At 38.7% G+C, this 24566-nt stretch overlaps 1 protein-coding gene across 2 annotated transcripts in view; it reads left to right on the top strand.

Moving 5' to 3' along the window:
- The window catches only part of NRG3 (neuregulin 3), a 332122-nt gene that overhangs the window by 217818 nt on the left and 89738 nt on the right, over positions 1–24566 (top strand). For both annotated transcript variants that reach the window (XM_058029609.1, XM_058029608.1), the window contains exon 3: positions 19141–19214. In XM_058029609.1, the coding sequence (XP_057885592.1) occupies positions 19141–19214 (74 nt within the window). The remainder of the gene's footprint in view (positions 1–19140; positions 19215–24566) is intronic.

The following is a 24566-nucleotide window of genomic DNA, read 5'->3' as shown; positions in this document are numbered from 1 at the left end:
GGCATGCAGAGCCCTGCTGCAATGCACAGGAGGCTCAGCTGCCTTGGGGCTGTGGTGAAATTCTAGGGACCCCTTGGAAAAGGGGATTCTCCTGATTCCTGGGTGTCAGTCTTCCATTATTGCCCGTTTGAGTTGTATTTGGTTTTCATTTAATTTTCCTCCAGTAATATGGGACTGCGATAGAGAAATTGTATTTTGCCTGAACGAACTTCCTACTTTTGCTTTCTTTTCATATAGGTAAGTTTGGTTTTTTTTTATTTAAAGTAACCAAATGAGAAGGTGCTCAGAGACAAGTATAAATGCAACATTTTATTTTATTTCTCTTATTAATGTCAGAATTTAGGGCATATCTACCAGATATTTTATGGGAATGGAGCTCAAGCTAGGCACACAGTTCCATTTCTTGGCCTGTATATCCATCTGGAAATTGCAGTGATACAATGGTTGTATCCTCTACATTGAGGTACCTGTGTTATTTAAATAATTGGGGCTGTTACACTGTTGTACAACTTAAAAACCTGAGGCTGAATGAAAGCACTCATACAGGCAAAACTGGTGTTCAAGTAGTTTAATCAAGGAAATCAATGCTGGAAAGGAGAGAAGAAGATGCTGGCTCTGTGACCACATCAGTCCTTCTGCCATCGGCATTTGCCAGTGAGGTGACTCTTCTCTTTGTCTTCTTCTGTCCAGATTGGTAACTCCAGACTTAAGAATCCACAAATCAACCTCTTTGTTTTTGTCTTATTTTGTGACTCTGTACAAATTCTTACAGAGCAAGAATGTCAATAATTTATAATTGGCTTGGGGTAAAAGTTGAGAAGATGTTCTCCAGCCCAGTATGTAGGTGGAACTTCTGAGTTGGAGACTTCTGATTGAAAATGTTTGTAAGGAAACTGTGAAGCATATAAAAGGATTTATTGTTGAGGGTGTTTTTTTTATCTCAGAAAGCATTTCAAAATACGACTGTCATTCCTAAGAAAGGACGTAAATGACAAAGTATGTTTTCTTTATTGACAAGTGATAATTTCACAATAGCGATGAAGAATCCCTCTGTGCTGCATTTTCCATTGTGATTCCAGGTTAGTGCTGAAACAGAGGGCAGAGAGTCTCATTCTGCCGAAGGTGATGATGGTCTTTTGGGGTTTAATGAGCAAGGGGATTGCTGTACTGAGAGTGCTCCTAGCAGATAATAGAATTAATTGAAATCAGAATGAGAAAAAAGCTTCATCATTAGTTTTTCCTGGGTTTATCTGGAAGAGGGAGGTCTCCCACCATTCTTTTCTGCTTAGATGACTTCCTCTATGTGCTAAATTTGCACTTCTGTGTATCCATATTGCATTTGAAAAGAAATAAAGAACAGCAAATCTTTCAATGATTTAAATTTGGGGTGGGGGTGGAGGGAGGAATCCAGCTGTCTGTGACATGATTTTATTTTTCATTTAAGATATGAATAAATATTTTAAGAAGCAACCAAATGTACGAATGCACGCTTGAATTATTGGAAGTGTTTGGGTGGCTGGTTCCTATCCAGCTGTTCTTGGCACATGATCTCCTTGAACTGTTCCAGATGTGATAAGGAAATCACTGGGGCCTGCTGCAGGCACCTTCAAACTTTATTTATTTACTTTCTAAATTACTGTTTTACTAAAGTCAGCAGCTGAGCAACTTGTGGTCAATCACAGCTGAAAATGATGGTCCAGTGTTTGATGGTGCTTTCCACCCTCATTCTAGGTATTTGTGTTTTAATATCCTTGCTGTCTTTCTGTAATGAGTGATGGACTGTAGTTTGTTTCTGGATATCAGCCTTCATGAAGAAAATCTGTTACTTATTCTTATCTGTTCACTTATCTGTTACTGATACTTATTCTTGGGCCTCTGATGTCCTGGAAGTCGCAGTGGCATGACCCTTATGAAATGTGACATTTTAGTTTAAATTATATACAGCAGGGCAAATCTGTCTGTTACCAAAAGATGCAAAAAGTGGTGATGCTGGCATTCTCCAAAAAAAGTGGGGTTTGTGAGTAAAAGGCTCTATATAAAGTTGTAGCATTCTTGGGAATCTTTTCAGTATTCTCTGGGCTTATTGTTATTTACTCTAAAGCTGTTCTTTGGTAATTCTCTTACAGCCCAAAAATAGGGAGCATTTCTGAGCATCTGAAACCAGCTTCACTGTGTTAGTTCACAAGATTTGAAATCCTTTTTGTAGCTTAAATTTGTATTTCAGGCCTGGTGGTGTTATGTGAATATTATCCATTTTTAATCAATATACCAATTATTTCATTTAAAACAAGTAACCATGACTTGGTGTTTCTTTTGTGATTTAAATGAATAACTTTGAAACTGTAATTTTGGGACCTTCAATGATATTCTGTATTTAAAAAGGCATTTATGTAATTCTTACAGCCTCTGTCACTAAGGAATAGTATTTTAGGGGCAATGAAAAATTCAGGTAAGCTATAGAATATCCACATTATTGTAAAATGTAATTGTTATTGTAAAAATTCAGGTTTTGACTTTGGAACAGTTACGAATTTTTAAAAAAACATAGTGGAATTTTATGAATGTATTGGAAAAATCATCTCATCTTGCTGCTTGTCTGAAGTTATTTGTTATGTTGTGCAGTCAAACATCTGTTCAGAGTTTTAAAATAGTTAGAGATGACAGCAGTCCTCTGCTGCTGGAGCATCCACAAGAGTATTGAACTGCCCCAGGATCTGTGTTTACAGAACATAGGCTGCATAAAATGCAGGAGATTAGGAAGGTGCAGAGGGAGTTGAAACTGTAGACAGCAACGTATTTCATGTATGTTTTATTTATGCTTGTGAAACCTGTGTTTACTGAGAGCTGGAGTAGGTGCATAAACAGGCAAACAAAAGTAATAAAGTACCAAACAACCAGCACAGTGCTAGCATAAAAAGAGCAGAAAAACAGAGTGAGTCTTTAGCTCTCTCTGCAGTTGTAGTTTTCTTTTTTAAACTTGTTCTTTGGCTAATGGAGAGGGCTCTGTCTCACACCAAGTAGGAAGGGAGCCTGATCCATTCTGCAATAAGGAAATCATTGCCCCCATCCATAAGGAAATCATTGCAGTTACTGAGTGTTCAGAGTGGTGTAAGTGCTCAGCCTCACAGCACAGTGTGCAGGAGAAGGCATTAAAATCCAGCCATAGCTCTGCTGATGCTGTCTGCATCCTTGCATTTTTATTGGGTTCCCAAAACTTAATATTCCCATGAGCGGTTGGGTCCACAGTATGCTTTAATTTTTGGATTTCATTCCACCTAAAGAGATGATCTGCAGGCTTTTCAGGTTAATACAGTGCTCTTGGGGTACCAAAACACCACGGCGGCCGTAGCCTGAATTCTGCTTGAGAGTTTCCCGAGTAGCCTTGGCCTGAGCTGCTTTGTCCCTTGCCAGGGAAGCTGGGAGGGAAGAGCTGGTTTCACTCAGGAGGCATTGCCCTGGTGAGTGCAGCTCAGCTGGGCACATTGCCTCTCTGCTGCAGCAAGGAAATGTTATGGTCTCAGCAGATGGCCAGGAATGCTGAAACACTGATTTAATTAACTGCAATCCCACCACCAGACAGCAGCTCTTGTGGCTGCATCTGGAAGTAGAGCAGAATGCTTAAGGGGCAATATTGTCCTTCTGAAATTGAATTAGGCAAACTTTGGGACATCTAGGGGTTACATAAACATTGGCGGTGGGTTGGAGAGGAAAGAGTAAGTGCTAAATTGATAAGGGGATTAGAGTGCAAAAAGTCTTTTGGGAGCACTGCTGTTCTTCCTCCTGAAGATAAGCAAGGTTGTGCTGAGCAGTTTGGTAGTCTCAGTTGCGGTGGCTGGAAGTCAGCTTGAGTTTTAAAAGTTTTACAAGTGCGGTAGAGAGATGGGCATGACAGAACAGATTGTGGGCTTAAAGCATGTGAGCCTTGCATTATGTGAGCATTTGATTGCTAGGCAAGCTTCAGTTTGACAGAAAGGAGCAGTTCTAGTCTTGCTCTGGGAGGTGAGCTGGGGGTGTGTGAGCTACACCACCTACACCCAGGTGTCAGGGCACACCATCCACAGGTATCCACAGACCCTCTCCTGGGAACGGAAGGAGCAGAGCATCCTTTCCTTCCTCCTGGGAATACAGGGGCAGCAGGAAGGCTGTGCAGTGCATTTGACTACCCCTGTTTCAGTGAAATAATGGCTGGGTGCTGGCTGGACACTATAAGGTGGAGGTGAAGAAAGCTAAGGCTCTACATTGAAAAAGGAGTCTAGAGACTAATTCTTATTTTCATTTCCACTTGCTCTGAGAAACCTCTGTTCTGTGTACATATTCCTTCTTCCCAAGGAAGGCCCAAGGCTTGGATAAGCTCGGTTATATACAGTGAACTTCAGAAGTGGTTTTGCTGCACTTTCTTTGTAATCTAACTAGTGGTGCTTCCTTTTTATGAATCATCAAAGGCCCTCCTTTTTCTGAAATCTTCAGCTCCATACACAGAGATAGCGGGAGCATGCAGAAAGGCTGTGGGTGATTGTTGAAATATAAGTGTCTTTAGGAAGAATTCAGTAAGCCTCTGATTGAGGTGGTTGAAAAAAATAGGTGCAATGTTTTACAAATGCTTTTATTGTGCTGATGGGTTTGGTAGTTGCTTTCTAGTAGTGAATTAGTGCAGATCACATCAGCCAGACTCAAGAAAAATGGCTTGTTTTTTTCCAGCCATCTGCTTAGCTGTAAATTGCTTTCTCCAAGCTGTATGCAATCTTTTGCTTTGCCTCTGTCTCTGCTTTAGCTCATGCTTCCTATTTTTTATCTCCTCAGGGTGCAATGTACTGTATCAATCAAAATAGGATAAAAAGGTCAAAAGTCTTCAAATGTTTTCATAAAAAGGGGGAAAAATGGAACTAATATAATCACCTCATACGTGGCATTTCATTTATGTCATTTATTTGTTGTATTATAGCTCTAAGTGAGGTGAGTTACTTTGAAAGCAATGGTGATGAAACCAGACCTCCTCAAGCTCTGGAGCATGGAAATAAGAAAACAAGATATATATAGAGAGAGGGGGAGAGACAGATCCTAGATTGCTTTAGTAAGTAAAGGAACCTCTGTGATTGATTTCCATGATTCATGTGAGCTCCTTACTTACAAAGCAGAGGATGTTATTCTCAGATTTGGAACTCTTTTTTCTTCTTATCTGTGGCTCATGATGCTGAATGATTATTAACAGTTATACTTGAGGAAATATATTGGGCTTCAGTAAAGATTGCTTCTCTAGAATTGCTTTCATTTTGTTTCAGGTTGGGTGAGAAGGGGTTCATGTGGGGGTTGGTTCTACGCTTGTTTTTGCAGTGGAGGGACTATTGTAATTGTCAGAGAAATGATCTTTTCATTGATGAGAAGTAGGAAGACATCTCTACAGATCATCTGATCCATCTCCCTCTCAGCTGATCAGTTACTTCAGGCTGTTCAGGACTTTCCCCCTAAGTTTTGAATATTTCAAAAGATGGATATCTGGGCAACGTGTTACAATATTTTGCAACCCTCACGGAAAACCAGAGGTGTTTAAATGGAGCCTTCTGTACTTCAGTGTGGTTTCGTTGTCTTTTCACTGGGTAACACTGGGAAGAGTTTATTTCTGTGTTCTGTGGAGAGAGAAGGGCCTGGGGCTGACCCAAAACCAGCTCCAGGAAGGTGCTGAAGAAAGCAGCTCTTCCTTGGCACACCCCTGTTACTTATTGACTGCACTGATTCCCCTCCTCTGCACTCTGGGACTCAGGTTATTAGCAGTGATAGATATGCAAAACCCTTCTAATTGCTTGAAATGTTTCTTTTTTTTCCTGACTCGAGAAGATTTTGAAGTTTCAAAGGAAAAAAAAAAATTCAGGATTGATGGATTTAATTTTCTGTGATATGGCTCTGGAGACAGAAGCCTTTATATTAAATTGTAGATCTTTGCAGATTGAGTTTGTTTAAATAAGGCATAATTTTATATTTAATATCTGGGAAAACCATTTTTTATGAAGCCAAGAAGATATTTTTGTAGATGATGAAGATGAACAATTTTCTTGGGTTTATGATTACCATCAAAAGATGAAACTCTTGAAAAAGCATTGTTTGGAATTAAAAAATATTTTTACCTGACTGATAAAATTAATGCAGATGTTTTTATTCCTATTATTTTTGTGTAGTAGCCATATGGTTTGTAATGCAAGAAATATATTCTAAAATCAGTGGGAAAATGTCAATTTGCAAATTCAGACACTAAGTTTAAGTTTCTTGTGTTTTGTTTTTGTTTTGGGTTCCTTATTTTGTTTTTTAACATTTAGCTTGTAATTAGGCTAAATTAAATGATAAAGCCAGGCATGTCAAAATGGCTAAGAACAAACATAAGTAATTAATTTTATGCTTTATATTAGATCATGTTAACCTGAGACTTTAAAATGCTGATTTCTAGCCCAGGTTTAACTGGACTTTTGCCCCAGAGATATCTGTTTTCATTCATTTTGTGGAGGTTTTTTGACTCCAGAGGAATAATAGAAGGAAGTTAATGTGAACATGGATTTAAAACCCATGGATTTAAATCAATAGTGCAATCTTTAAAAAGTTCATTAAGCGTATAAAAGAAACGGACAGCAGTGTGTATCTTCCTTAATGTTATTTATAAGGCTTGAGATGTTTAGTCATGATGCTAACTCCAAGTTGGTAGCATGAGTGTATTAATCTCTATTGCATCAGGTTCCATTTAAAAATTTTATATCAAATCAAATTAAACCATTTCACTGTAAGTCCCATGTGAATGCTTACAGATTGTTTAGCACAAAATAAATTGAAAGCAATACCAACTTGTAGTGCAGTTGATGTCTTTTTCTTTATGAATCTTGAACTCAGACTTGTATGAAGTAAATCCAGAATTTTAAACTATAAGTATATGTATTCCCTCTCTTTATGCTGGTTATCTTAAATGTTTCATTCAAATATTATCCAGATATTTTGAGACGTTTTCTTCCCCACTAAGCACTTGGTAGGAACATATTTGGGCTGGAGAACTATGGGTTTCAGCTCTTCAAGTGGATGTAATAAGGCATCATTTTGTTACTGAGTCTTACCTTTTCTCTGTAAAATGGAGTAGCATAGCTCTAAGCCAGGTTTTATGCTTTTTCCATTTTTCAAAATGGAAGTATTGTTTTGTATGAAAAATATAGTATAAATCATCTTAGCAGGATAAAATCCAAATTGAATTTACAGTGTAGATCATTTAAGTAGTGGAGGGGAGTAAAAGGACAACAACTTCTAAAAGGAAGAGCCAACATATTTCAGCAATAAGCAAAAGATGATGAGGATATTTTTCAGAACTGTTCTCTTCTGTTTAGAAACACACTGAGTTGGTAAAAATAAATAAAATTAATGAGTGTCTCATTTCTAATAAATGTGAAAGACAGCAAAGACAACCAAGAAGGAAAAGGTTATTTGGTATTATTGGAAAAAGCAAGGCTGGTCGTTTTTTATTTTCTGATCTATGTACTGACATTTAAAGGAACTTACTACATACAAATGGGGGGAAAACCTCATTAGAGGTGCAGGTAAACATATAATGAGTTTGTAGAGTAATTACTCCAGTCATAGTATAAATATTTTCATATATCAATTCCATGCACAAAAGTGAGATAAACTGTTTCACTGCAGGGCTGGTCTGACTTTTGAACAATCAATTTCTATATAAATGCAGTTATTTAGCTGTGCATTTATGAGGAGAGAAATGCTAGTAAATAGCAACAGAATGAAAATATCAAGGGTGGCAATATTTCATTTAGAATAGTCTGTAACAAAGGGAATTAAGAAATGTCCAAGGTAAGCTTAGATTAGCTAACTCAGTTAATGAAATAACTGCTGCATCATGGAACACACCTTGGGCTGCCAAATTTTACCAAAAAGCATGGTAATTTGTGAGCAATAATCTCTGGTGAGCTGTTTGCCTCTGTTCCATCTATTTGAATAAGCAGCTGTAGCATTATACTGAAACAACAAAACCTTGAGCTTCTGAGATGTTTAGAGAATTGAACAAGATATCAAGAGAGGTAGAGGGATGAGACTCAAGTGTGTAGTCAGTGAATTTTTTGACAGTGAAAAATAACTAACCTGTAAGTCATAAAGGCACCAGTGCTGTCTCTTTGACAAGTTGAAGACTGGGTCAAAGGCAGAGCTGATGTTTTCCAAGTATTTTTTGGGCACTCAGCTGGCAATTGTACCTGCAGGAGCCCCCGCCTGTGCTGTTTACAGCTCTGTTGTTGGGATGCTGTGTTCCAGAGGCAGCCCTGAAAGTTCTTCTGGTGTGCTGAGTGTTTTCCTTCTTGTCTGCCCAGGTGGGAAATTACACGGGAATAGAGAGAGCAGGTTTCTTCGAGCAGCCCCTGTTTCTCTGCAGATTTGCTGCACGCCAACTTGCAGTCTTTCCTCTGAATCTCTGTGGCACTACTGGCATTAAGGCCCTAAAAAAGGAGTAAAAGTAGAAAAACTCTTGAATCTAAATGGTGATGCTGAGCATGTCTGGATACTGGAGCCCTGCTGGCCTTGGCATGCCTGTGGTTTGGCTGGTACCCAGCCTCAGAGGTCATTGACGCAAGGCTTTCCTCCCTGCTTGTTTGCTGTGCTTTCACCTCAGTGTTGCGCCTTGCAGCTGCTCCTTCCCCCTGAGACAGGAGGGGAATTGAAAGGGGAGGAGGGAGAAATCTTGTGGGTGGAAGAAAAGGCAGTTTAATAGGGAAAACAAAAGCTCTCTCCATATGAGCAAAGCAAAATGAGGAATAAATTTGCCAATTCCCATCCTCAGGCAGGTGTTCGGCCACTCCCAGCAGGAGATGGCTGGGGAGGACAGAAATCATCATTCCAAATGTCACCCTCTTCTTTGTCCTTCTCCCAGCTTTTTTGTATTGCTGAGCATGGCACCGTGTGGTGTGGTCACTTGGGGCCAGCTGTCCTGGCTGTGTCCTCTCCCAGCTCCTTGTGCACCCCAGCCTCCTCAGTGCGAGAAGCAGGAAAGGCCTCGTTACACTGTGCAAACGCAGCTCAGCAGCAAGGGAAACATCCCTGTATTATCAACTCTGAATCCAGCACAAATCCAAAATGTAGCTCTGGACCAGCTACTGTGAAGAAAATGAGCTCTACTCCAGCCAAAGCCAGCAGTTTCTGTTCTGTGCTCCAGAACAGAACAGAAACTTTATGTCCTGTTTCTAGAAAGGGGCTCGTATCCTGCATGGCAGTGGATGGAAATGCCAAGATTTGCTTTGTTCTTACTTGGTATATTAATATTTTAGAATCTCAATCTAAAAATGAAAATTAGAATGTCCTAAGTTTTCTTGTAATCAATGTTTAATGCATGTTTCATTAACCTAGCTTCACTTTATAAAAATTCTCAGTATTTTTTCCTGGAAAAAAAACCATAATGAATAAGTGAGCTTGACAATACAGGATTTCTCCTTTCTGCACAAAATGACAAAGGTGCATTTATTTTATTACCCAAATGGCTTTAGTGTTTACATTGCCACCATTATTGCATATCTGTTGATAACTTTACCTCAAATAATTCCAGCCACAGGGAAGGCTGTGCTGATCTTGTGACACTGCTATTCCAGCAGCACTGGCAGGGATGATGATGCTGTTCACTGACAGGCTGAAGGTCACACAAAAGGAGAGTGGGGTGGCTCCTGGAGCTGAGCTGCTGAGCAGGCAACCTCTGCTTTTTTCCTTCTGAAGGTTTTAGTCTTCAGAAATTAGTTCCTTTGAAATAAGAATGAATACAATCAGAATGACCTGTTCTGCTCCTTTTGTGTGTATGTGATGGGGAGGATTTTGTAGCACTGTCTACAGGCAGTGTGAGCTCTGCTGCCTTTCTTTCACCTGAATTCAGAAGAGAATTATCAGGAACACATGGCTGAGTTCAGTTCAGTTGATTTATGATTAGGAGTTCAAGAGAAGCAAATGTATTCATCAAATTTCCTCGGGACGTCTTGTCAGAGACTAATTCTAATCCACAAAATGATCTTAAATGGGAACAATGGCTTTCCTGATTGTTGCTTTCTGCTGCCATTATTTTGAAAATGGAATCAAGAAAGAGTCTTGTATGTATGACCAGTATGTTCTGGCAGCAAGCATGTCACATCTGTGCTACCTATTGGAGTTACTGTTATTTCATAATACTCCAATCCTCAAAGTTTTCCTTTTTGTTGGGCTTGGCAGGTGGTGGCAGAGCATGGGTGGCTTCTCATGCAACTGCCTACTTTCTACAAAAAGTGTTGAGAAGAGATGAAAATTGTTCATTCAAATGTAGCAGGTCCTTTTGTGAACACTATTCTTTTCTGTGCATAATTTTATCTTAGATAGAAAATATCCACATTCCTGGTTTTCCATTGGGGAAAAAGTTCCCATTTTGCACAAGTAAATAATAATGTCACTGATGGGTCAGGTACTATCTGTCGTCAAGGGGTATTTCCTGCAGCTAGTACACACCCTGTGGTCTGAACCATGCTCATCCAAAGCCCACTAAATTACAAATATTTTGACTGGTGAAGCTTTATTAAGTTGCATTAATAACTCCTGGACCAAAACACTTGATTCCCTAGAATTTTTTGTGGTGTGGGTTTTTTTCAGAAGGCTACATCTATGTAGTGAGACTTATGCCATAATGTCATTTCAATACATACAGTTTTCAGAAAAAAGAATATTCTGCACAAGACTAAAACTTTCTGTATAATAGGGCAACTTTAAAGATTTTTAGGTTTTTTGTCAGCAATTTTATAGATCTCCAGAGAGTGGCCTGTTTGAATTTTAAAACTAGTCTTCCTCTGGGCTCTAAATGATATTTAATATGCTAAGGAAGGGTTATTCTGCAAAATGTTCCTCTGTTTGAACTTTGGTAGGCAATTACAGTGCATGTCAAATTGTTCTTATCTCTGAAATGTGATGTGTGGAGACCATATCTCCTGCCTTGAAGTCAGGGACATGGTTTGTGTAGAACATCTGTAGGAGTTAAGGATACTTTACTGACACGTCTGAGTGGCTCCAATTATTTTTTTCAAGCCAGGTGTAAAAACAGGTACAAAGCAAATGGATCACTGAATTACTGAGGGGTTTTGAGTTCCTGTCTCTGTAGGTAAACACTGGCTTGGTGTGACCTTGAGCTTTTTAGGAGAGGAGTCTGTGACAAGCAGTATTCCATGTAGATATTATGACTAGACAAGCTGAGTTCCTGGGTGTATTTTAAGTTTTGTCAAAAAAATTAAATAGAAAGTTTTGCTGCCATTTGAAAAATGGCCTTTATTATGCAGGGCCACGGTTGGAAGTCTTGCATGCCTTTGCCATGATAAGCAAAGGATCCTTTGTGCTTCTAGCTTGGGCTTGAAACAAAAAAATTAATTTCTCTGAGTATTTTTGGTCGTACTATTGAATTGGGAAATATTCAATGTAATAAAGTGAAAAATGTATTTGACAGTTTTTGAAAAAAGTCCAGGGCTCTGTTGCTTTTATTAAGTAGCTGGAAGCCAAAGATTTTAATGTTGGGCTTGTAATATTTGTGGGGAGGGAAGTGGGAAGAGACACATCCAGCAAACCTGTGAAGCCACTCAGGAGTGAGTTTGCACCTCTCCTTACAATTATCTCATTTGTTGTTATAATTGCCATCTTTAACAAATGGCTCTTGAAGGGCACCTAACCCCATGATACCAAATATAAATCTTACATCTTTCAGTCCTTTTATTGATTTCTTAGATATTTTTTTCTAACTAGGTCCCTGGCAGATGTTTTCAAGAAGAGTTTTGAAAGGTTTTTATTTATAAAATGGCAATCTTGGGCAGGCTTAATATAAAGCAAGGGTCTTGTTTTCATTTGTTTTTTCAAGTATTGAAGGTGGCTTTCATCTGTGCTGTGTGAGGCTTTGAATATGGTATGAAATCACTTTCCATTTATTCTAAATCTTTCTCGTGGCTGATGACTGCCGTGCATAATGAAAGACTGTGTTCATTTATCATCCATGGTAAATCATTGATCACAGAGGTATCTTGTGGAGAAACCTAATCAAAGCTTTTCAGTTTTTCTGGTTGGTTAAACTCAGAACAGCAAAGAAATGATTGCTCAGTTAGTTGGTTAAACATTTGGGTTATTAGATAATACTCACAGACCATTTCTAAGGTTTCTTTGTGGTTTACAGATGTGGTTTGTTGTTAAGGAGATTAAGGCAGGTACTTCTTATCCCTTGAAAAGCACAAAGACCTTGTATTGGTGTGAACTGTTTATCCAGGTGTGGATATGCCACAAATGAATTTGATAGCAAGTAACTATCAATAATATATTTATATATCTTTGGATACAAAATCTAACCAGAGTTCTAAGTGAATTCAGTAGTCTGGAACCGTTATGTAAGAATTGTGCTTAGGCTATGTGCATTGGTTAAGAACATGAAACTTTCTTTTTTCTTTTTTTTTTTCTTTTAAGGAAACACCTTCAAATTAAAGAAAATTTGTCTGTTGTTGAGGGAAGGGAAATTATCATCAGTTCAGGCGCTGTCATGGATGGCTGGATGGCTTGAATGGCTTTACTAACGTGTCTTGTTAATTTTATTTCTTGTTATGACCTACCTGTTAGGAAAGACAAAGAAGGCAAGCCATCTATATCAGGAGAGGAATGATCATTCAGTAGTTCCAGCATAATTATGGATGAGGCATTTAAGTCAAATGCACAGAACTCCTTTTCAAATGTTAAAAGCCTCATTTAGTTCAGTGGTTCCTACAGAGGATTTATTTACTAAAGTGTCCCCATTTAGTTTCTCCAAGGCTAAAGGATCCTGAAACAATGGAGTCAACAAATTAGGTGGAAGTTTTATTATCTAAATCTGGGCAATGTCTCAGGGTTTAGTAGCTGTGACCTCTACTCTTTATGCCATCTACTGAGAGAGCATAGCAGTCCTTCCCTGTTTGAGAGAGCTGCACTGGCAATTTACATACTGAAGAGTACAGTGAATTGTACCAACCATAAATATGATTTTTTAACAATTGGACTATAATTTCTCTATGATGTTAGAGTGTTTCAGCTGGACTGGTTCCACAGAAAATAATGTAAAAAACCTCCTTTCTTTACTATTCTTTGTCTGCCTTCTCAAGATAATTTCCTTTCTGGTTACTTGCTCTACCTATTTTTAATAGTTACAACATTTTTAAAGAAAGCTGACAGACACATGGGTTTTTTGGTTTTCCTTTTAAAGCTGATGCTGTCCATTCTTTAAGGGTTGTACTATTTCTCTAAGGAAAGAAAAAGAAGCAGATACACACCTTAATTCAGTCACATAATAGATTGCAAGATCTTAACAAAATCAAGTTAAAACCCTGTATGAAACTTTTATTATACAGTAAGTAGCCTCTCTGTTGTGGGGATTATCTAAAATTGCCTTTTTTGAAAGGACTAAAAAAAAGGAAAATAGGAGGAGGGTGAGTGTCCTGGATTATTGCTCAGGCCTTCCCATCTGAAGGGATTCATGAGTATGTCCAAAGCAGTATGCCTTTAGCCAGTTCCTTATTGGATCCCTAGTTTGTTCTTTTTAATACCATGCATTCATGTTACTTTAATTTAGTGTGGTTTTATGTGTTTATATTGAATTTAGTTCAGTTTTAGTTAGTAGGTTTTATGTTGTGCACAGCATAGACCATAGGGGTAGAACTTGAAGAAAGGGGCTGCTTCTCAGAATAGATAACACTCAAATGATCAGGACATTTCTGCAACATGGAAAACCTGGCTTTGAGTTCCTCATGCTCCATTCTCACACCAAAAACTGAATGTGAATCTCCCACCTCAGGTGGGTTCCTGACCAGCAGACTGCAAACTACTGATTTTCCTGAAGGGTTCTTTTCTCTCTGGTTTTGAGCACAGCGTTCTCACTTGTGATCTGGGGGCCTGATCTGTGGAACCAAGGAAGCTTCTTTTCTACTCAGACTGGCTGCATGTCTTAAATGACCAGATATCCTGTCTGACCCTCACTGTTAAGATTACTTTTTCCTCCCTTGTGAATAAAATCTTCACCTAATAACAATCCAAATAATAAATGTAAATTTCTATGTATGCCAGCTAAGGTCATTCTCCTTGCAGGCACAGAAATCTATATTTAGCTTACCTGCAGAGCAAAGGAATTATTTGTCGTTGTTTACAGCATATTTCAGGCTAGATTGTGGGACAGCCCAATGGCCTATATAATGTCATGGCTTGCTATCATAGGTTTATTGTGTAACTGATTCTCTGACCCAGGTTCAAGAGTATTGCATTCTCTGTGTGAAAATAAATACTTGATCGAAATTTATAGACCATTAGAATATTTTCTTATCATGATCTTGGATTTCTCTCTTAGAGGATAAATAAGAGCTGCAGTATGTTCTCTTACTGGCATCTGAATCTTAGTGCAGGGGATATAATGGTGTCAGGAGAAAATAATTTGCAACTGATCCACTGAGATGGATCATTCTAATTAATATCATCTTTGAGACTGCCAATTTGCAGTTTTACAAGGGGATGGAAATGTGTGTTGATTTGGATTCACTGCAAAAATTAAATTTCATTTTTCATAGGTACTATTAATTCCATCTTTCAAATTGGATTACTCCTGTTTATGAGACTGGAATCAGATTATAGGTTCATATAAGTTAATCTTTTGGGCACTGCGCTATTATGACTTTTTTTTAATTTAATATTACAGACCACCTTTGGCCTATGACATGCTTATTTTCCTGGTGTGTAGTCCTACAGCTTTCTCTTCTGGTGTAGTCTGTCCCTGAGATGCCACATGTTATTTTCAAAATTTTCATTTGAAATGAACTCGTATACTTTATTTTTCGCAAATTCTTTGTGCAGAAAAGCCATTTTCTGCATAATTCTTCACATGGTCAGAGACAATGTGATCACCACACTTGGGGAAAAGGGAGAATTGTTTCCATTTCAGATGGATGGATATCAGAGAGGAGGAGGAAAGGGATGGGGATTTGGTGTTGCCTTCTTTCCTAGCCAATGCAGTTTGCTGCTGCCACTCTCTCTTCTGCATCCCCACCTTCCTGTCCCTTGACAAGTAATATTTAGGCATAATAGGGATGTGGAGCTTTATATGGAAGTTTTTGGGGAAAATGTAAGTGGTGATAGTATTGGCTTCTTGGCCTAAAGTTTTATGTCCTGCCCTACGTCTTCTGTGTAGGTTCTCTTTCTTCCCTTTTTGCTGTCTTAAATCTATTTTATTATTCATCTTTGTTTATTGTGCAATTTGCTCCACCCTCACCCCCATTCACTTTACTTTTTCAAATGAATCCAACATTAAAAATCAGAGTGCTGTGTTAGTCTTATGAGTGACACAGTCATCTGTTTGAAATGTCCCTTGGCTCCATAAGGTTGTACAAGAAACAGTTTTGGAAAATGTCCACACAAAGTGTCTGTGATCTATTTGACTAGAACAAACATGTAGTAGTACTGTTTAACATTAGCAAAACAATGAAAGAATTAATAAAGTCTCATACTTATTTTTTCATAGTTAGGTGCAAATGTGCTTAAGTAAAAAGGGAGAAAGGCTTCTCACGAGGAATGAGAGATGTGTTTCTGCCTGTAAGTTTTCACACAGAGGTCATTGTGTGACTTCACAAAGTGCAATGCACAATGCAGTTTGTGACTGGTGACCTCAAAAAATCATCTGGGAAAGCACATTGCCAAAAAAAGATGTGAAGAAGGCATGATGAAATAATCTTAGCTGAATTTAGCACTTATCAGTTAGGGATATGCTGTTTGCAAGCATTTCAGCAGTGCAGAGTAGCTTTACCTGTGCTTGTCTTTTCATACCTTGTAATCAGAAGGATTTAGCTAATTCCATTCATACAGCACAATCCTGATGATATTTTTGGTCTAGAGCCTAGACAGACACACTCATTTAGGTGAAAATCTGAACGCAAAAAGAGAATACCTTTTTTTTCCCTATTTACTCTGCAAAGGGGCTGCATTTAACACGATTTTTACACCCCTTTGCCATTGTGTGCATTAAGCCCAAGCCTGCTGATGCAGTGCAGTGCTTCAGAAGAGGAGAGGAGCTGTTCCTGGTGCTGGAATGGATCTTAGGCTGTCCTCTCCAGCCTTTACTGCAGGGGTCCCACATGCACATCATGCTTTTCCTTCACTACAGGCAATACCTTATCCACATTCTTTTTCTTTTCTATTTTTCCTTTTTTTTTTTTTTTTTTAATGGTATCTCTAATAAACATTAGTTTGTCTTGGAATTGAGTGATCATTTCTGAAACCATGAGCTGCACCTGAGCATTTCTCAAGGTTACTGTGGTAACTCATGGCTCTTTTGATGCATCCATAAATATGTATTTGATCATTCACACTGCATATGGCAATATTGAGTGACCTCATTTGGACTTTGCTGAACTGCTGTATGTGTCACCACAGTGCTGCTTTCGTAGGGTTTTCTGCAGTGAGTTGTTGTGCTCTCTTACCTAGAGGTGTGATGCCAATGAGCAGCATGTGTGCATATCACATCTGCCTATTTAGGACACATGGTAGATGATTTAGCTGAGATGGTGGGATGCCACATGATCAACTTTTATCATATTGTAGCATTATAACTGTCAAATGTATGTTCTGCAAGGCTTAAGGGCTTAACGTGCAAAAGTTTGAACTCAGGTGTCATAATGGCAGAGCAATTATTGCTATTATTTGCTTTCAGAGATTTAAAAAAAGAATTTTTTAAGGGAAGTAGAAGACTTAATTTTTATCTTTGCTGAAAAACTTAATGCAGTTTAAAAAACTAAGCTATGTTTGGCCATCAAATTCTAGAATAACTGAGGCTGAAAAAGCCCTCTAGGATCAGTAGGTCCAACTGTTAACCCAAACCCATGTCTAAACCATGTCCCTCAGCACCACATCCACACAGGTGTGGTGTGGGATGCCTCCAGGGATGCTGACTCCATCACTTCCCATGGCAGCCTGTTCCAATGCCTGGCCACAGATTCAGTAAAGAATTTTTTCCTAATACCCAATCTAACCCTTCCTTGGTGCAGTTTGAGGCTATTCCCTCTCATCCTGTCACTTCTTACCTGGGAGAAGAGACCAGCCCCACCTCCCTGCACCCTCCTTTCAGGGACCTGTAGAGATCAGTAAGGCCCCTCCTGAGCCTCCTTTTCTCTGGCTAAACCTCCCCATTTCCCTCAGCACTCCTCCTTTGTGTTCCACTCCCTTCACCAGCTCCATTGCCCTGGTCTGGACTCGCTCCAGCACCTGAATGTCCCTCTTGTACTGAGGGACAGAGAACTGGACACAGCATTCAAGGTGCAGTCTCACCATAGTAGGTATTGTCTGAGTGTGAGGTTATGGTGTTTCATTAAAAGATTGTCCTTTGGAGTATCATCCACCTCTGTACTAAATTTTGAAAGAAACACATTCCTCTTGTGGCATGTTTGTCAGAGGTACAGGTAAGTGAAAATGTCCACGCACACCCATGAGCACGGGGCACAGCTCTTCCAGGAGATACCACTCTGTGACTCTCTCCTCACATGCTTGTACGACCAACAGTGTAGCATAGAGGGTCTTAAGTCTGTAATATGGGATTTATAACCAGGGCAGGTACAAATGTGTGTCAAAAAGTGAATAGAAAATGCTCATAGAAAGGCAAGAATCCCCACCAGGGCAGGTTGTACTTAAACTTTGTATGAGGTCTGCCAGCTCCTCTCAAGACTGTGAAGAAGGGTTTCTTTTTGATGTGAGGCAGCTTCTGATGTTTCTTAATCAGAGGCAGAAGATGCATGTGTCAGTACCTGAGTACATGTGGGCTTCAGTTTTTCTGACTAGTGGACAGTTTTAATTAATTGAACATTTTTTCATTGACCAATAGCTTATGGCTGCTGTCATGGGATCTGAATGAAACAAAACCTGAACAGTTTTTTCAAGTCAGTTATTTTATAGACAGGCAAGTACTGGGAGGAAGCTGATCTCCAAAGCAGTACCTCATATCCATCAGGGAGAAAGGTCAAAAAGGAGGTGTTGAAATATTATATGTATGGGGGTTTAAAATCTTACTGCAGATTTTTACTACATTTTTGGTCTGATGGGAACGTATTTTACATATTTTCTCACAAATGTTCTTCCTAATCCCTGAGTCAGTGCTGGTGAGATGCACTTCTCATTGAACCATTAATTTATAAAACCAAAAGCTTATTAAAAGGCAACATTTAGAGGAGGCCTGAGTACAAACATTGTGAAGGAACAGATAACTTCTTCTCCTGACATTATCACATCATTCAAGCTGCAGTTGTCAACCCTAATGAAAGCTGGTGATGCTGATTTGAGCATATTGCTTATGTGATGTGCAAGAGCATTGGGAGATAAGGAATCCCTGGTGCTATCATTTATAATTAAAGTGTCCATCACTTTCCTCTGAAAAACTGCTTGACGAATAAATAATTAAAGATCTGATTCTGATACACTTAGTTGAAATGAGACTTCTGAGAACAGTTCAAAAGCAGCAAATGGAATTTCTTCAAAGTAAGGCTTCAAGATAAATAATAGTATTACAATCTCAGTCAAAGCCAGTTCTTGTTTGTTGAGGCAGGAGGGTATTCTGGTTTATGTGCTTTAAAATCTAATCTCACAGGCATCTTAAACTTCCTGCTTGCAAACAATGCCTGGTGATGTCTATCTGAGCACAGTATAAACTGGTATTAAAATTAATGGCTAGCTAACTGTTCCCTGCTTTTTCAGACAGCCAAAGAGAAGTTGTCTGTCTCATGTTTTGTGCAGCATGGAAGCTTTATAAAGTGCTATGTTACCTGAAGAGTTTATTTTACTTGTAGCTATGCATACTTTATACTGGTTTTTCCTTTGGTTGTTTCACTGAATTGATGTATAAAAGAATGGTTGTGCTAGAACAATGTATGTTTTCCTAGTTTCTAAAATAATCGAAAGGTTTGAGGGGAAATTTTTTGAAACACAAATGATTTTACCTGCTTCCACTGTGTTCCAGTAATAACCATGCTCCCATTAGAGTGCAAATAACTCGCGTATTGTGGAGCTGTGTTGGCAGGGTTGGTTTGGTGCCTTGAGATTAACCTTTCACTGCCGCATGCGTATGTTTGTCATTTATCCCCTTTTCCTCAGGTGCAAAGAGGGCTACCAAGGAGTCCGCTGTGACCAATTTTTGCCGAAAACCGACTCAATCTTGTCAGATCCAAGTACGTCAAATGTTTTTCTTCTATTTCCAATCCATGCTGGAGGCTGCTCTTGCCATGTGAGATGACCCTTTGCCTGTAGTCAGACAGTCCCTGCTGGGGGCCACTGCAGATGTGTGATGCTCTTGCTGGCAGGGTAAAACCGCATCATCCAGGCTCTGTTCTTGTGAAACGTGTGCTGCTCCAGCAGGGCACAAGGTTCCTTATGGTTTGGAATAATACTGTCCCTGCTTAGAGCCAAAACATTTGTGTTTCTCTCCTTTCGACTCCACAACAAGTAAAATTACATAATCTAAAAGGAAACCCGGTATAGAGTGCAAAGTGGTTCCTTCAAAAGGAAATAAATGCGCATTGTGTGGCACCGCAGAGATTATAATCTCCTTAGAAGCAGTTTATATCAGTTTACATGGAAATTAATTATTTTTCACTTGGACAAGTGATTTGTTGTCTATTTGCATAAATAATAAATAATAAAGATGTACTTTCAGATGTGGAGGCAAAGTAACTTTCTACATGTCTGAATAACATCTGCATATATCTTCTCTTACTCCACTGTTTCCCTTTCCAAATTCTCTTGACTAAGAGAACTATGCCAAAAATATTATCCAAGATTAATTTTTTGAAGGTGAATCCAATTAATTATGTTTATCTTACATTTTTAAATGAAGTGACATACAACAAAGGGTCATATCCAATCTCTTGGTTTTGTTCACAAACCTGGAAACTGTAGCATATTAAGTCATCTGATTTTGAGTACTCTTTAAAATTAGATTTTAATTGTTTTGGCTTGGTTTTTTTTTTTTTTTGAAGAACAATGCTTGTTTTTTTAGTCTTTGTGTTTTTTAATTTATTTTATTGTGCTTTTCCATGTGAAAACCTGTTTCCAAAGGCACCTGTTGCTTTGTAGTTCTCTGTGTTGTGTAGCTCCCATTTCGGTTTGCTTTGTGTTTGGTTCATTTTCTCCTTAGCTTGACCTTTAATGGTAAAGTGCAGAGTTTGTAGTGAGCAGGCAGATTTTACCTCAGCCAAGTTGTATGTGCATGTGTCAGTACAGAAGCTGTGTATACGTCAAGGAAAAAGGTGGTTTGTGTTCTAGAAGTGTGGGAATGGACTGTTGATGAACAACAGTTCTGTCTGACCTGATTTTCACAGGGGACTCTGGCTTTACTCTCTCAAGAGTAGAGGTTAAATCCGCGCAGATCCAGCACAAAGCCCCAAAAAGCTCCCAGATTAGGCTGCATCTAACAAGACCAAAAGCCCCAAACAGTGTTTATCTGGTGCAGACAGTATTTTTGTTTCTTTCTTTGTGTTGCTTGCTTCTCTTCAGTAGGAGATCCTTACTCCAGTTGGGTTCTGGCTGGATTGTTTCCAGAGCAATTTTCAGCCACATGATAGTGAGGCTAAGTGCTGCTGAAACATCCTTTTAATACCTTCTGAAAACAAAAAATGCTTTTTTTTTATTTTGTTGAGATTTTCTTTCAAAATGGTATTAGTTAGAGTATGTAAGGAGGAGGGGCTTTGGCTTGACATTGTCATGGGTCCACTGGACACACCGGTGGCCCAAAAGGAGCCTCTCTTCTGGAATGAATGAAGAAGGTTACCATGAGTTAGGTATGTTTCTAGTCAGTTTTTAAATTTAACTTATATTTGAGTCTTGTCTGTTTTCAAAAGAGGAAAAGACAGGTCCAGTTCAGGTCCATTTCTGTGTGCTGGCATAATGTGATATATCTCAGTGTACATGTGTACACATGCACTTGTTCTAAGGATGTCGAGCCTGGAAGGAAGATAATTGAACTTTCTGCTGCAGCTGGACAGTGACAACATCTCGTTCAGGAGTTAAATCAGTTCTCTTCCTTCTGGTGAGAGGGAAAAAAAGTAATATCATGCTGATAAATAGCACTCAGTAGCAGAAGTGTTTGTAATTTGCATAACCTGAGGAGTGTAAAAAGTATTTGACAAAGTAGTCAAGCAGAGTATTATCATCTTCAAAGGCTCTGGGTTTGCACTGCCAAAACTTAGATTTGTGGTTGAATGTGTTTGGATTAGAAAGAGAATGGCTGAAGGGTGAATTTGGAGGTGGCTTTAGAAAGAAGCGATTTTTTTAATGCAACACTAAATTTCTGAAAGTTGGAAAATGCAATGAGGGCTCTTTTGTCTGGGCTGCACGGAGCCAGCACTGGCTGGTGTCAGTCAAGCTTTATGAACAAGTCCAGCACCTTGAGTTTCATGGGGTTGCTTAGGGAGTTCCTGGTGGTGAATGTGCTGTTGATGACACATCTGCTAACATTCAGCTTATTTGAAGTTTGCATGCATGAAGTACTGCAGCAATGTTCATGTCTTACCTAGCCTGTGATACCACAGGTTGTATTTTCAGATTATACCCTTGTCGTGACTGGAAAGTGAATCTGCACCAGTCACTTCATAAATAGCAATAGTTTTGTTATAAAGTTGTTACTTATGTACATGGGCCAAAGCATCTTTTGGTTGTTGCTTTTTAAATAGACTGCTAAAACAAACCAAGGTCGTTCAGTGTAGCTGTTATTTGCATATCATTTGCATAGTGGAAAATAGTGTGTTATGGCCCTGCAATACTTTTAACACCAGCTTCTTACCTCATTTTAGATGTGTATTAGGCAGGTCTTGACTTTGCATCACAGATATTAATACAAATTATGTATTACTTAATATGGATTAATGAATGCTAGATCACATCCATGTAGTTTAATTCAAGTAACTGATGAAGGTATTTAAGATCGTGTTTTCAGGAAACACTTTTTGAAACTACTAGATGGTGTTTCAGAGCTCCTGAATTGGCATCCATGGTTTCTTGCAGTCAGATTTGCCACCTGCTACCTTCCTTCAGCTCAAAGATAGGATCAAACTCCTAAGAAAAAAAAAAATTTACAACACACAGAGACCAATGACAAAACACTCCAGGCACAGGCTCTGTGACTGGACCTTTAGGTGTCACAGATGTAACAGCTTCCACTTTCCTTAATATCTCTATTCTTGACAAGATTTTCTGGCTATAAGAGAAAGTTATTAAAAAAGAATCCAAAACAATCCAAACATAAGTAGTTTGAGAAGTTTGGTAATCTTGGAGTATGAGAGAAACTTGCCTAAACTATGGGAGCCTCAGACATGTGGGAACCTAACAAAATAATAATGTCACCAACAGGGGAAAAAGCTGCATGGCAAAGCCACCCAGGCTCACAAGCTCAGTTTGAGGAGGAAATCTGTCAGCCATGCTAACAGTGTGCAGGAGAAGTCCCTGAACTCACTCTCTCTCAGTCATCTTCTCCATTATATGGAGGAAATAATAATGGGACAAAAAGAACAGAAACAGCAGTCACATGCTGGAAGGAAAGTATGTTTAGAATGTTATTTCAGCTTTCTTTGTCTGGGCTACCTCTTCTGTAAATACAGCTAACAGCAATGGTAGAACACTTCTATTTTCAGCATTTTAAGTACAACCTTAATACAACTTAATGCACAAAAAATTTTTCTGTAGTCCTGTGTGTATCTGTAGGCTTGGGAACTTATTTATGACATAAGTTGTAGAATTGTACTCCTGTAGTGTCCTTTATAGTGTTCTGGAGCAGACCTGCCTAGCCCAATGAGTCCTGAAAGGTAAGTTGTATGTAGGCTGCAGATATTTCTTTTAATCTGCTTTTATACTGAGGCAAAGTAAAACTTTTAGAGCTTTGGCTGTTCTGTGGGCATATTCCAAAGTGGAGAATGAGACATTGAAAATGAGTTTATCACCTTACTTCATTTTACCAAATTGCTCCTTTTTGCCTATAAGTATTTTGTTCTTTGCATTGAAAGCTACTTTTCTATGCAAATTGTGTATTTCAATTTTACACTGTTCAGTATTAAGTTTTTCTTCATCATATTAACATTCCCATTTGTCCCATTTGACTCAGAAGCTTGAGTAAAGAGGGATCCTCTATTAAATATTGAGAATGTTATCCAATCCTTCTGCAGAATAAATGCATTATTTCCTAGAAGAATAAGAGTGAGCTGGAAAGCTTATAGATCACCAGGACATGCTCCTGCTGTTGCATCAACCCCATCACATAATTTCTTCTGTAATCTGATCATACTTCACTCATAATCTGTGTGAACCAGCCACCAGGAAACAGGGTTTGTTTGCCATCCCTGCTCTGAGAGTTTCAAGAATTTTCAGCTTCCAGACAAAACTTACAGCAAAATGTGTCAATTTTTTGTGCTGTGTTAAAAGCTTCTTTTCAACTTTCATTTTTTTTCCTCTTGGTTTCCATGTTGTTATGTTTGAGCTTTGTTAACCTGGCTTTTTCAAATGTCAAAAGTCTTCTTCCCACTGAGTGAGCTGTAGCCTGTGGTCTTACAGCACTTTAACCTGTGACAACATGGCACACATGTTACTCTTTGAATCTCATCAAAGAGAAACCTGCAAGTGTCATATCTGGAACCTGCAGCTGCTCATTCTTAGATTACTGTGGCAAAGGATCAAACTCCCTCTTCTGGAAGACTGGGACTGTAAATAAGAAACACAACTATAGCTAGGTTACAAATGAAAAAATGTCTTTCCAAAAATGTATTAAAAACCCCAAGACTCCCACTAATGTCCTCAAAACAAAAATCTCCCCAAGAAAATAACCAAAAATCTTAGGTATTTCATTTTATTTTTTACTCCCCCTATCTAGATTTGTATTTGTGAGCTCGTAGGATAATATATGTTGAAGGAGAAGTGTGGAGAACTCAGGAAGTTCAGCCTCCTGCTTTAAGCAGACATGGCTTTGAACTCTGTGCTACTGCACTGCGCACCACAAAGGTTTTTTGCAAAGAGATTCTTATCAAATAGAGGATAAGGAGCATCAACATTGTGAAATATCTCTAAAATATATTTTCAAATAGTTTGAATACATACAATGAAACTTATGCTCCTCACTGAATCAGTCAGAAAATCCTGACTGATTTTCTAGGGCCTGAATAATTTTTTGTTAAATCTACTTAACCTTTCTGAATTTTTCAGAGTTCCTTTTGAATTTGGGTTTTCTCCTATTTTGATTTCTAGAAGGTGTAGGAGAAAATAAGATTTTGCTGTTGGAAGGACTTCAAAGGTTGCATGGAAATAGGGGCAGTTAGGAGTGGGAGACTACCCAGAGGTGGAGATATCTGAGTTTTGTGGATGACAAGTCCTTCTTAAACAGATTTAACATGGGACTTACTTAATCCCAGAAAGAACTTTTGAAATCTAGATCTCAGTCTAAATTTTGTGACTTAACTTAGTCTTAAAAAGAAAAGTTTTAAGTCCTCTGCATTAATTATTTCATCTGTTCAAGACTGTTTTTTCAGAAAAAGCATATGAAG

This window comes from Melospiza georgiana, chromosome 8 (assembly GCF_028018845.1).
Source record: "Melospiza georgiana isolate bMelGeo1 chromosome 8, bMelGeo1.pri, whole genome shotgun sequence".
In the NCBI taxonomy this organism is placed as follows: Eukaryota; Metazoa; Chordata; class Aves; order Passeriformes; family Passerellidae; genus Melospiza; species Melospiza georgiana.
Note: the sequence above shows the minus strand (reverse complement) of the source record. Positions and strands in the feature narration are given on the sequence as shown.